At 37.2% G+C, this 13,895-nt stretch overlaps 2 protein-coding genes across 11 annotated transcripts; one reads left to right on the forward strand and one right to left on the reverse strand.

Moving 5' to 3' along the window:
- Positions 1–4,634: 4,634 nt before the first annotated feature.
- LOC112570703 (14 kDa phosphohistidine phosphatase-like) lies at positions 4,635–11,971 on the reverse strand. Of its 10 annotated transcripts, none has more exons than XM_025249274.1 (7): positions 8,758–10,781; positions 8,291–8,403; positions 7,705–7,792; positions 6,973–7,173; positions 6,588–6,662; positions 6,271–6,364; positions 4,635–5,956 (listed from the first exon to the last, which is right to left on the reverse strand). In XM_025249274.1, the coding sequence occupies exons 3-7, from the start codon at positions 7,717–7,719 to the stop codon at positions 5,169–5,171; spliced, it is 1,173 nt and encodes a 390-aa protein (XP_025105059.1). In that variant the 5' UTR covers positions 7,720–7,792; positions 8,291–8,403; positions 8,758–10,781; the 3' UTR covers positions 4,635–5,168. The 10 variants fall into 10 exon arrangements, with proteins under 10 accessions (XP_025105059.1, XP_025105060.1, XP_025105068.1 ...); XM_025249275.1 differs by having other exon boundaries at positions 8,946–8,964; XM_025249283.1 differs by adding exons at positions 10,860–10,984; positions 11,235–11,971 and having other exon boundaries at positions 6,973–9,130.
- LOC112570347 (mitotic spindle assembly checkpoint protein MAD2A-like) lies at positions 11,534–13,752 on the forward strand (the record flags this gene model as incomplete). The annotated part of the gene is given in 4 exon segments (XM_025248745.1): positions 11,534–11,658; positions 11,998–12,054; positions 12,056–12,096; positions 12,651–13,752. Coding segments are annotated over 4 exon segments (390 nt in total), but the record flags the coding sequence as incomplete, so codon positions are not given.
- Positions 13,753–13,895: the final 143 nt, after the last annotated feature.

The raw sequence follows: 13,895 nt of genomic DNA on the forward strand, positions 1-13,895 counted from the left end.
GTTAAATGTATTTGTAAGCATGTTCATAACACCACTAAGCAACAACAGCACACAGTTATAAACAGATTGAGGGATGTGACAATTAAAACAACATGATCACTTGATATTGAAAAAAGAAATGCTGCATTTAGTTCCACTAGAAAGATTTTATTTCCAAAATCAAACCACAAAACGAGAGAAGACTTTCCTGGATATACACACATATTCATGGTCACTGTAAACTGGTGAATACAGTCACATTCACCCTAAATTGTCAACTGCGATTGTTTTAACTCTTTTTAGCTGTAAAATGGGGTTCATGAAGCGAAATTAATTACTTTCCTTCCGCTGTCAGTTATAGAGGAAGCAAAAACATAGCGGAGAATATTAATACGTCTGCACAATGAAAACAAAATGTCACTTTGCACAGAAGACTCGATGAAGCGCGATGATATCAATACCTGTCTCACTTGAGATAAGTTTCGTAACTGTGAATACAGTCACATTCACCCTAAATTGTCAAAACTGCGATTGTTTAACTCCTATTTTTAGCTGTAAATGGGGTTCAATGAACCGAAATTAATTACTTTCCTTCGCTGTCAGGTATAGAGGAAACCAAAACATAGCGGCAGAATATTATAGTCTGCACAATGAAAACAAAAATGTCACTTTGCACAGAAAGATCGATGAAAGCGCGATGATATTCAAATACCTGTCTCACTTGAGATAAGTTTGTCTCAGCACCTGACTCGTCCTTATTGCTGCTCTTGTTGTTTGTAGCTGAGAAACGCCGTTTTACGCACGGTCGTCGTGCGTGAAGCAGAAGGACGGCTTTCCTCGACTGTGAAGAGGGTGCGCGTAGCCACTGGGTTGGTAGAGGTCCGTGTTGGTAGAGGCTGCGTGGGTCGCCGTGCTGGTATGAGGCTAATCGTCGGCGCGCTTGTAGAGGATGAGTCGCCGTGCTTGTAGAGGCTATCGTCGGCGCGCTTGTAGAGGCTCGAGTCGCCGTGCTGTAGAGGCTATCGTCGCCGTGCTTGTACGAGGCTATCGTCGGCGCGCTTGTAGAGGCTTGAGTCTCCGTGCTTGTAGAGGCTTGAGTCGCCGTGCTCTGTAGAGGCCATCGTCGCCGTGCGTTTGTAGAGGCTTATCGTCGCCGTGCTTTAGAAGGCTTGAGTCGCCGTGCTTGTAGAGGCTTGAGTCGCCGTGCTTGTAGAGGCTTGAGTCGCCGTGCTTGTAGAGGCCATCGTCGCCGGCTTGTAGAGGCTATCGTCGCCGTGCTGGTAGAGGCTATCGTCGCCGTGCTGGTAGAGGCTATCGTCGGCGCGCTTGTAAAGGGCTTGAGTCGCCGTGCTTGTAGAGGCTTGAGTCGCCGTGCTTGTAGAGGCCATCGTCGCCGTGCTTGTAGAGGCTCGAGTCGCCGTGCTGGTGGTAGAGCCGTTGTTGTGTTGTTGCATCCGTTGTGGCATCGAAGATCCGTGTGTTGTGGCATCCGTTGTGGCATCGGAAGATCCGTGTGTTGTGGCATCCGTTGTGGCATCGGAAGATCCGTGTGTTGTTGGCATCCGTTGTGGCATCGGAAGATCCGTGTGTTGTGGCATCCGTTGTGGCATCGGAAGATCCGTGTGTTGTGGCATCCGTTGTGGCATCGGAAAGATCGCGTGTTGTGGCATCCGTTGTGCATCGGAAGATCCGTGTGTTGTGCATCCGTTGTGGCATCGGAAGATCCGTGTGTTGTGGCATCCGTTGTGGCATCGGAAGATCCGTGTGTTGTGGCATCCGTTGTGGCATCGGAAGATCCGTGTGTTGTGGCATCCGTTGTGGCATCGGAAGATCCTGTGCATGTTGTGGCATCCGTTGTGGCATCGGAAGATCCGTGTGTTGTGGCATCCGTTGTTGCATCGGAAGATCCGTGTGTTGTGGCATCCGTTGTGGCATCGGAAGATCCGTGTGTTGTGGCATCCGTTGTGGCATCGGAAGAGCCGTGTGTTGTGGCATCCGTTGTGGCATCGGAAGAGCCGTGTGTTGGGCCATCGGAAGAGTTTTGCGTCGCCGGTTGGTTGACGGGGCGAATCAGACAAAATCGCCCTTGTGGCGTCTCTTTGATTCTCCCCTTATCTATTCCCCTTTGTAAGGCTGCGGCTACTTGACATGTGGAGTACTCGACCCGGTTGGAGCACAATACCTCCCGGATGGAATCAATCGAGTAGCCCACCGAAGTATATAACATCTCCAGTGCATCTATGGCCTGTGATGATCTCAGCCGATGAGATGTTCTCGGTTCTTGTCCAGATGAGCATCTTTGGTGTGGAGATGTGCCGCTCCCTTCAGACTTCGTCTCAAGAACCCGATCTTCTCCTCGATCAGTGCATCATCTTGTATTTCAAACGCCTGCACTCTCCACTGCTCGAATGTGGTCTCTTGCGGCGATGTAGGTGGTAGTCCTGTAAATGTTTTTAATTCCGGTAGAGGAACGGGCGGTAGTAATTGCACATGTATCGGTCTCGTTGCTTTGTTTCTCACAATTTCAGACCGGAGCTCTTCCAACTGGCGGAGCAGTTTTTCAACGATGTTTTCTTCACCTGCTGCTTCGGTGCTGTTTGTGCTGCAGTCAGCCATGGTGTTCTGCTGCTCGATTACAGTTTCTCTAGTACAACTAGCCCCACATTGGGCGCCAGAAATGTAACCAACACGTCAAGTGGCTACGTAGAATGGGCTGTCGTACCAGAAATAACAAAGATTGAATTCCGCACTGAAATGTTTTATTCAGTTTTGCTCAGCGTCTGGCCTAACTGCTCTCTCTCAAATTCACAAAAGCTCTCACACCACTGTCAGTCCTGCTATTTATTCCCCCTACCCTCGAACATTCTAGCCCTTCCTGGCACAAAGACATTCTACATTGTTGAACATCATTTTCTCCCTCGCACAAGACATTTTACTTTGAACATTGCTGCCGTGCTGAACTTTCTAGAATATAGATGCAAATCTACAACCCAAAGACATTATACTTTGTACACTACTATAGAGTGCTACATATGTAAAGGGACAGTTACTAGCCAATTTTTTAAATAATAACTAATAGCGAGTGTAAACTCACTTTTACGTGCGTGCATATTATGGTTGGGTGTGTGCGCGCGTCAACCTTACAAAAAATATATAAAAGAACGTTGTATACCTAAAGTAACCCCATGGTCAACATGTGTAGCGTATTTCTCTTTGTCGGTCATCTAACAGACGTTAGTAAGTGTCGAAAGTGAAAACCCGCATCCCTCGAAAAAGTGAGGAGGGTGTTACTCCTGACTGAAAATAAGTGTGAATGTGTGTGGTGGTAGCTAGTGTTCGACGTCGTGTCAGAAACCAAGATGACATTGATTCTGCAGGTGAGTTGCAGTTTAAAAGCCAGGTGTGCACAAGGAAAGATCTGTACCCACGACCCTGTCAATATGACAAACTCTAGGCGGCACCTCCCGATAACCCATGAGTTTCTGTGTGCAAGCGTGCATCTACGTGTGAGAGCAAGGACGTGTATAGGTGGATTGCTGTCTGCCAAGACCAACTCTGGCTCTTGCGAAGTGATCCGCTGTTAGTCTCGGCGAGCCGTAACAAAGAATGTGACTAAACCGGAAGCTTTCTTGTATTATGCCTCGTTTTAGTAGTTAATCAGACATGTAAATAAACCGGAAGCTTTCTTGCCTCATGCCTCGTTTTAGCAGTTAACTGGGAAAAAAATCGTCTGCCAGCAGTCCAAGGATATTAGTTCCTGGTGAGACAGAGAGTGAGAAAAGCCAGATCTGTTGCCTTACAGGGACATAAATGATGGGAGGTTTGCCTTCCTGGAAAGTTTCCACGAGTTCTTAATTCACTGGCAGCAGTCTGTGATAACTCGAACTGGTGTGTTCAGCAAAGCTGAACGTTCAAAGATGTTTTTGTCGCATCAGACATTCAGAGGTTTGTGCATAACTATAAAGGCCTTTCCAGAAGTCACACGGTACCTCCTTCAGAATGGTGTTCAGTTTGTTCTTAGCAACAAATTTTGCCAAGATCCTCTTGAAACATACTTTGGGAGGCAGCGAAGCTTGGGGCACAGATCTGAAAACCCCAACTTATGGATGTTTGGCTATAATGATAACAAACTGAGAATAGGAAGGTCTTTATCTTTGACAATTCAACCCCAAGGCAATTGTACAAAAAGACAAGCAGATCAGACTAAGACAGTAGTAATCAGCACTAGCCCACTAAAAAAAATTAAAAGACAGAGAAAAGCTTTCGAGGACTGACTCATTTACAAATGATGCTTAGTGTTAAAGATTCTTCAATAGCTAATATTTTATTTAAATATGTGGAAGGAAGATAAAATGATTCTCGTAAAATAAACTGCATTATACCTCTTGATGCCATTGCATAAATTAAACTCCTTGCTTTTTTTTTGTTTTTTGGTGTTTTATGCCATGCCAGCAACTAAGGCTATATCATTGCAAAATCTCCTTGCATGGTAAGACATATTTTGATGAGGTACTATGTTCTTTTATTACAGATTCCTGTCTATAGTTTTGTATGCTTAAATGAGCAATAAAAAGTGTTCAGTTATAAGACAGTTATCTTCATTGAATTGAGCGTGCATGAATTTCAGTGACAAAGTGAATAACATCCATGGAATCAACACTTCACATCAATTTTTATTTTATATACATGCATTATGTAAAACTAAAACTTTTATAATGCTCAAGATTGAAATGCTTCTCGGCTGCTCCAATTAAGATTGCCAAAACAGTCCAGTTAGCTTTTATACAAAAAGCATTGCATGATGATCATTATCCATAACATTATGATCAATATTGTTCTTGCACATATGTAAATAAAGATGATACAAATTTAACAAGGGATATACATATATTATGTCAACTGAGTGTGTATTAATTTTGGGATGGCAATTGAAATTCACATGGGTTTAGGGAGGGAGGACAATAAAATTACCATCTTCATACCTTTAATTCCCATTATACCAAACATTCTTGCAAATTTCATTTTCCAATCAAAGCAAAGTAGTAGGAAAGGCATTAGCACATAAAAAACATGGGCAGTCAATAACATAAATCAGGAATCAGTTGATGAGTTTGCAAAAAACTATTCAAGTGACATCATTGAAAAACAGTGTAGATCATTGACCCAAATTCTGAAAATTAAACCCCCAGTTACACATTTGAGCTAGTTGTCTTCAAACCTTTTCTAAGTCCCTTCTGTTTTTTGCTAGAGGTACGTCTTGACAGTTTAAAATTTTCCATAAACTTCTTGCACTTGTGGTGTGCCCGAACCATAAAATAAGATTTAACAATCATAAATAAAATATTCTCTTTTATTTTCTGTGATGCTAAGATGCTATACATTTGCTCATATAAGCAAGTGCTAACTGACTCTGCTTGGCAACAATTAGTAAAATATAAATCGAAGGACAAAGTCTGCATCTGTCCATCAAAGCATTGTCTAAAAATAGACTCTAGCTTTATAAAAACTTGAAGGACAGGAGGTTTTAATTTTATAAGGCCCCCTCTGTCCAGAATTTGAGTCAATGATCTCTCAGCAGGTTCAGAAGCTGTGTCATCTTCTGGTATTAATTCTTTTATGCATAATAAACTGTCTTCTCTCTCAGTATGAGACAATTTTAGTGCTTGTCTCTTGACACTACATAATACATAGCCTGCAATATACTGGACAATATCTACTTCATCGTCAGTGACCTCACTTATACTGGATGCCTGATTGCATAATGGCAAGTTGTAATTCTTGTTAACCATCAATTCAAAGACTTTCAGGCAGACCCATGCAGAGGCAGGTGATGGGATGTGCCTTTCTACATCTTGAGAATGATTGACAAATTCCCTGTTGAAATTGGAATAGGCCTTTTCCTTGGCAGCAGTTTTGAACCTGCCCTTCTTCACCAAACATTGATTCAGGAATTGTAAATCCTGAAGAAGAGCAGGTCCTGAAAAAGTAGAAATATACAATGTGATCTCATTTGAAATAAATTCAGAACAGTTTACTGAAACCACATTAGTAATATATGAAGAGTGCATTTAAAAGACAAAAATAAAGTTGAACTAAGCAAAACTGAATGTAGGATCAATACCATTCACATCATATATCATTTTCTAGATAAAAATGCACTATGACTATGCATAAGAAAAATATTGCTCCTGCATACATTCAGTATTGCTTCAAACTGGCTGATATTTTCTAAATATATATATGTTAATGACTGTACTCAAAAGAGTGTAAAACTGAACAGCCTGTACTTACCATCTATATTACGGATTATGTCCTTTGTGCTGTCGGATATGCAGTCATCTGACAGCAAAGCATTGCATGACTCTTCCAAGGTTTCCAAACAGACCTTACGACACAAAATTATAATAAACTCAAAATTTGTCTACAAGTGTAAGTAAAAAAGCATCGCCTAATAGATAATGGAAGACAATAGCACTTTTCTAACTCTAAGCTCTGTTTTTATCCAGGCTGAAAGTGCCAAAACGTTTTACCAACTTGTGAATAATTAATTAACTATTTAAATAAATGAAGTGGCAGATAACAATTAAAAAGAACATAATTTCACTCACCCCACTGAAACTATCAGCGGTAGATGAGGGAACGTCGAATTTTTCTCGGTCACCCATTTCAAGTACACCATCGTCCTGATAACACAACGCACCATAAGAATGTGTTCAAAATACTCTTAAAAACAATCAATAATAGAATAAATGGAGTTTAAGGTACTTTCATTAGACTCTTAGTCTGAATTAATTTTGAATTAACTTCATTTAAAAAAGATAAATTCACCACAAACCAGCCTCTGTAACCACTCAGAAAAACTTCTTGACTCTAAAATAAATAAATACTACGATACAACGCTCTTTTTAAGTGCAGATATTTAACATTATGATTCATATACTAAAACAAATATATATATATAAAGTATATATATATATCAAAGACTATACTTACTAAGAGGATTTCTTCGATATCAAAGGATTCCATGATGCTCGCAGATACTAACCACAGCGACCGGAAATTGCCTGTCCTCCCCCTTCTCTTCCACCCTGCGGTCACGCGGTGAGTCAACGCTTTCCCACTGCGAGCGCCTCGAGTTGACTGTCCATATCTTATAACGTCTATGCTTTCACAGATGTTTTGATCTGAACAAATCTAACACAGCTTTAATCTAAGATAAGAAACAACAAAGCTTAATCAATTTCTCAACATCAATTACTCGAAACATCATTAATGAAATTTACACCTTTTTATCATTAAGGAAACTAAAACGTATGACACACTTAAGTGCCTGACACACTCTATAAACAGAACACATCCTTTTAAAATATTTGAAGTTTTCAAGGCAAACTTGACATCAAAAAGGAGGGAGTACTTTCATTTGCCCTCAATGATTTTTTGCCTTCCAAATTACGTACACATTTTAGGTCAACAAATTTATGTGTATTAAAACACGTTACAATTATATTATGGCAGTCATATTTTCTTTCTCAGAAGTCTTTGCCAGTGTCCTTGAAAATCACACTTTGTTTCTAGAACAGCCTTCAGTGTATATTACATTGTACTCAAGCTCATATAATCTGTCATCTAATAAATGTACAATTGCACAAACACATATTTATATCCTCAAACTTGCAATCATCTTTACTATTTTTTAAGTATACAAGGAAAAGCATAATGTATTACTTGATTTTGTAGCATTTTCCTAACCAACACAGCAACACCTGAAGCAAGCTGTTCAGTTTTGTGACGTCTTCACAATGGTGTCCAAGCACTAGTGATAGCGATAACAAGGAAAATGAGCAATAACATCAAAGGACAAACTCTCTGAAGGCATTTTCCATTATAATATGGCTCCAAAGTTACTGGTATCATTGGCAGAAAATCACGTTAAAAGTCTTCAAGAACTTTATTCCTCTCTCCCCATCCTTCATCTTTATTTTTCACCCTTTCCTTCCTTGGCATGCAGAATGAGCTTAGCGGATGTAAGAACGAAAAAATCAACAAGGAGAACATTTTATTCTTGTTTACACAAGAACAGCTAAATTTTACTGACAATTTAAAGCTTTTAAGTTAATGTACAAGTTGTACAATTTGTTATTTGCAAAGCTGCATTGCACACATGACACTAATGCCTTAAGAAGTATTAAAATTACAAGACGTTAGTGGAGAGCTTTCTGTAGTTATGACTATAGTTTTCACAACTTTCAACAAGGCAACTGCAATTACCTGTAAAACAAATCATCTAAAATAAAATCATGGAACTGCTCACTTCTAGAAGGATTTGGAAGAATGAAAAGATTTATGTTAAAAAGATGTGCTTCACTGATCCATATCAACCTGAAGGAATCCTCTCTCAGCAGCCCACTCAGTGTTATTCCTGATCTGAGTGTAAAATAACACCAAATAAAAACATTTACAGTATATTTAAGTTCTAATGAATGCACAAATGAAATTAATTATTCCTATGAGATCTTCTGCACTTGCATAATTTGCAAGCCAGCTGAAACTAAATAATGCAGAAAAAGTAAATTCAATTTTTTTCTTTCAATTGCACTGTTTTTGGTCTTTCTCCAGTTTACTATTATTAGGTTATTACTAAATTTGTAATCTAAAACACAATCGTAACTGGCTTAAAATATGCTTACAAGTATTCTGAATTGTATAAAAAGCTCCTAAACCCCTACTTCCTTTTACAAATATTGATCCAGAGAAAAAATAAAATAAACAAAATAATACCATTATATATTACTTCAGAATATGGTGGGCCAAAAATGATGAAAGTTCATTGTATTTCAAATTTCCCCTGAAAATAAACTATCAACCAGGGTTTAACATTCTCTATAATAAAAATAATGAGCTTTTATATGTCGACAAATAAATGGTTTAAATTATAAAAAAAATTAAATTAGAAGAATAGCACATACCAAAATCTGCAAGACTTTGGTACAAGTAGGACCTAGTAAACATGGTAAGGGAAATAAAAATTGTGAAAGCTTTTGGATTGCTTCCCATTAAGCAAATCCTAATCTGACCAGGTGATACTCGTGTAGTCTGAAAAATGCTCTTCCAACAGACCTGCTGTTGTTGCATGGTTTGCAGGGCCATAAGCCTAAGAGATAAAAAAATTTCTTAGTAAAATATGGTTTCAATTTCTAGATTCTACTGTAAGATGCAACAAGTACATGATATTTTCCCACTATCTGCAAACTTAAGTATCTCTTGCATTTAAATCTTATTCTATAGCTATTAACATTGCCAATATATCGCTGAAATAGAACATTTACAAATACTAACATTTTAGTGGCCCAATAGAACTTTCATCAACGAACTGCTTATGATAAAATAGTTTTGCTATTTTAATTATTTTTTTATAAGTAAATAAGTATGAAAGTATTGCATTATAGCTGTTATAAAGATTTTTTTATTTTTTGAATATAATATGTTAGTTCATTAGTTTGCAGAAATTACCTGATTCAGATATAGTCTTTTATAAAACCTTAACTTCTGTAGATTAAATATCTACTATTTCAGGAGATGTGGTTACTTTCACTGGGGCCAGTCATTTCGTCGCCAAAACCATATCACTCCACCACGAGTCAAATCGTTATAACCATGATTATATTGTCCCAGATAAGACCACATTGTCTCAACAGTGGAAGCCAAATCGTTTCAAGCCTAACAGATAAACCGATCACTGATGACAATGCCAATGTTGGAGAATGTTTTCTTATGAAGCGGGGAGTTTATGCTCAACAACACTGGTTTTGAAGCACTACTGTAGTAAGATGTGCTTCAGGCTTAATGAATTAACTGCTAGACACTTTACCTTCTATAGTGACATCATGACCAGCTATGAGTAGAACATGGTTGAAAAAGAAAAGTTACTTCACTTGATTTTCAATAAACCATGTGTCTAGCAGCAACACGTTCATTAACAGTAAGTCTGTAATGAGACAATCATGAAGATAAGATGAATCTGAAGTTTGAGCAACTATATGTGAAATTCCCTGAAAGGCTTAAGAATGGACAAGTAACAACTTCAGGGGAAATGATCTCTATCTTTTTGTCTCGCCTGATGTATTCTTCTGCCAATGGACTTTGTTTTGATCTGTTCTAGGTTCTTCCTGCCACTGGGTGTGATGCCCCTTCATCTTGATGCCAATTTCTTTTGACCAGGGGACACTTATGTAGAGAAAAAAAATAAATTTCCAAAACTGCATGGCAGGGTCAAGACACTTGCTTGAAAAGAGGCCCTATTTTTCTAAGGCTGACCCTTCGATGGAGGAAAAGGCAAATTTACATGCAGTTGATCAACCATATAGTTTATATTAAATATATAACATTAAATACAATCCTCTAAACTAAAGACTAAATTAACATAAAAGCTTTTATTTGAAAAATCTTTAAAAGAGAAAATTGCATTAAATATAATTCTGAGATATGTTCTCTGGATATGTATTGCCAAGCTGCCATTTTTTTAATAGTAAGATTGAGCCTAAACTTATTTACATCACTGTTGGAAAAGATAGCAGAGTTTGCATATGGACTGCATTTAAACCACCTATGGCATGACTCTCTAAGTAATATCTGATGTTAATAACTACTTGTGTCATCTGTGATTGATTCCTCTTTTGGGTCTAGTATAATTCAGCTTCCCATGGTCTTTTTTAGAATGATATAATCATAGCTGGAATAATTTAACTCAGGCTGAAGGGCATGTGTTTTTAATGTCAAAAAAAATTTTCAATGACATTAGAACAATAAAATTACTTGTACATATATATATATGTATACAATTTCAAAATGCACATTTGTAGAAGAAAATTAATCTGTTTCACCTGTGATTTTCCAAATATTGTGATGGACTTATTTTCAGGATCATGTGTAATTTTTCCACCTCCCACACATTCACAACTTATGCCTTCAGCTTCCAGGTTTGCATCCAGATAGTCATAGATATCAGCTGAAATAAAAAATAATAATACTTAAGATTACAATTATGTAAACATCCTGTTTCTACAAAGACTTGGAAAAGTTTAAAAAATAATTTTATAGCATTTGGTTTATTGTTATTTATTTGAAATTATTACAAAACCTATAATTATGAATGTATGCAAGAGTTTAAACATTCCAATGTGCCATCATATAAGTGCAGACAAACAAATGGATATTTAAATCAGACAATAGGTTTATCTGATAAATAAGTTGCTCACCATGAAAGTTTGCATCTGCTGTGCCCCGCACAATATATTTGTAATCACTGGTGTTGTTGCCTTCGTATATCTTGCAGAGAATATATTTAAAGGTTCCACTAGCATCTATCTGCACAGTTGGCACTTGAGCAAGCTTTGGGTTCACTGGTGCAGTTTTGCCTGGCATGGTTTCAGTCACGACTGCTTGACAAGATGCCACAGTATGCACAGCCATAGGCTTGCCGCTGTTTTTGGTGCTCTAAACAGCTCTCTTGTTGCGATGTTTCACGAAAGTCGATTTTGCATGGAGCTGTTCGTGATTGTCCAAGACTACCAATTCGATTGTTCAGAAACTGGTGCTTGTTATCAAACGTGTTGATAATAATGAAGTTCTGGAGCACTGGCAGTTTGACATTGAGTGTGACAAGACAGCTGATTCCACTACGTTCGTGCCATTTTAATTTCTTGCTTTTTTTTAAATTCCTAAATTTATTTTTCATCTTGTGTTCCTGCAGCTTTTCCTGAATTCATTATAATAATTGCAAACTGCTGGTCTTTCTTTCCTACTTAAGTGTAACTCAGACTGTTTACCAAAAAAACTCTTTAAAGTATTAAATTACTGTCCTATAACTGCAAAAATTATTACTTTTTTAATTAAAGTTGCTTTAATAATAGTTTATTATGATCTTGTTGTACCTTTCTTATAATTAGGCACAATTCTTTTGTTTTGCATGTTTTTGATGGATTATAAATGGAATCATCACTGTTTCTTGTTCAGTTTCAGGAAGAGAGACAAAACTGAGAAAGAAGTTAAAGAAGAAATAAAATCTATTATTCGTCAGACCTTCAACAGTCACATTTCTGCCACTTCTGGAATCTCTCTGTAAGTTTTCCATTCATGCTGTTTCTGTGATTAAGTTTACCTAAAACCTATGCTTAGCTGATCACATGATTTGTCAGAGCCATTAACGATGACTAATTTTTGTGTAAAAAGTTTGTAAAATCAGCATTGCTTTTCAGAAAAGCATAATCACTAACATGCTTTATCCTTCAGCTTTCTTTTTAACCACTCATGGTCCATTTTTCATATTCTAAGCCAAAATATATACTTTAAATGTACATAGTAAAACAAAAGTGCTTATGTAATGTGATATGAGTGTGTGGTGGGGAGATCTTTGATCGTGACTTCTACAATTGCATCAACCCAACAGTGACAGAAGATGTGGTTTTATTTTGTAATGGAATCGTACTAACATTTTGTTGCTTTTATCCATCACTTTAACTAAAAAGGATTGTTTAGTTCCTCCAGGTAAGTTTGTTGAGTGCTGAAGATTGAAATAATGCTCTGTAATGTGATGTGCCAGTGTTATTCAACAGAGTTATAAGCAGTGTTTTCCTGCCAATCTCTTGACTTGGTTTTGCTTTTTTTCTGTTCAGGTGCCTTTGACATTTTGGTTTATACAGACAAAGATGCCGAAGTACCATCTGCATGGGGTGAATCTGGTCCCCACTTTATCATAAATTCTGAAGAGGTGCGCCTGCGTTCTTTCTCCACCACTATTCACAAAGTTGATGCTATGGTTGCCTTTAGAAAAACAGACTGAAGGAGGACTTTCTTTAAAGTGTTAAGTGACTAATGTCAGAAGTGAAAAAATGTGTGCTTGAAAGGAGCACTACTTTGCTGTGACATCATGATCCTATCAAGGTAAGAGACTTACTATTAGGTACTTTGGCATTGACTGGCCTGTTACCTTCTGGTCAAAATATGTGGCTCATTTGTTATAAAGAAATGCAGATCGCAGAGCAGATTTTAATAATGCAAAAGTGCATTTGCAAAAGCCTTTAGTAAGTAAATTTTGTATTTGAGTAGATTTCTTGCTTTCACATCTCTTACAGTTAAAGATGAAATAAATTTGCTTTATTTATTATTATTTATAAATAAAAGGTAATGTGTTGCAAAGTGGATTTTTGTATATTTCTACAACGTGTATATTAATTATTACACTGTTCTATTAATTATTACACTGTTTTGCCGCTGATAGTTGCATTTAATTTTTTATTTTACCATTCTTTTATTTGCAAAGATTACTTTAGTCATCTATTTTGTTTTCTCTTATTTACTTTTAATGCTCGTTTTCAATCAATTTACTTGGTATATAAACAACATTAATGGTTCAAGTTATTAATTGTAAAAGTCAAACTAGCTCATGGAAGTCAATAAAACATCATTCTGCATTGCAGTAAATTGTATATACTAAGCAATCAACACTTTTTGTTTATATTTAAAGAAGTTCTATGCTCTTTATCCGTGTGGTTATTTGAAGCTGTGCTCAGGTAGCAGAAAGGATAATAAGAAAAAGCTTGTACAACAATGACACTTAAGATTGTATGAACACGTAATTTTAAACTTATTGTTGTGCATTTATTTGTTGGACTGTGTGATCAGAACAGAACAAATTGCTGGAAGAAAAAAGAACAAATTTCTCGATGAAAACAAAATTTTCTTGCAGGTTTTCTATAAAGATTTCATTAAAGTAGATGGATTTTTCTCTTGTCATTTGTATAAGATGGTAATATTATTAACCTACCAATTTTGGTATTTACAGCCTAGCTTAGCCTAGCATCCTGTCTTACTTTTCATTTCTTTTTTCATTTTATAGTGCTGAACAATGAGTATTGTGT

Source organism: Pomacea canaliculata, linkage group LG8 (assembly GCF_003073045.1).
Source record: "Pomacea canaliculata isolate SZHN2017 linkage group LG8, ASM307304v1, whole genome shotgun sequence".
Classification (NCBI taxonomy): domain Eukaryota; kingdom Metazoa; phylum Mollusca; class Gastropoda; order Architaenioglossa; family Ampullariidae; genus Pomacea; species Pomacea canaliculata.

Bases quoted from the DNA above. Each gene is read 5' to 3' on its own strand.
- LOC112570703 (XM_025249274.1), bottom strand. The intron at 6,365-6,587 runs GTGAGTGAAATT...TTGTGTCGTAAG, and splicing joins CCGCTGATAGTTTCAGTGGG to GTCTGTTTGGAAACCTTGGA. The intron at 5,957-6,270 runs GTAAGTACAGGC...CTACTTTTTCAG, and splicing joins CATAATCCGTAATATAGATG to GACCTGCTCTTCTTCAGGAT.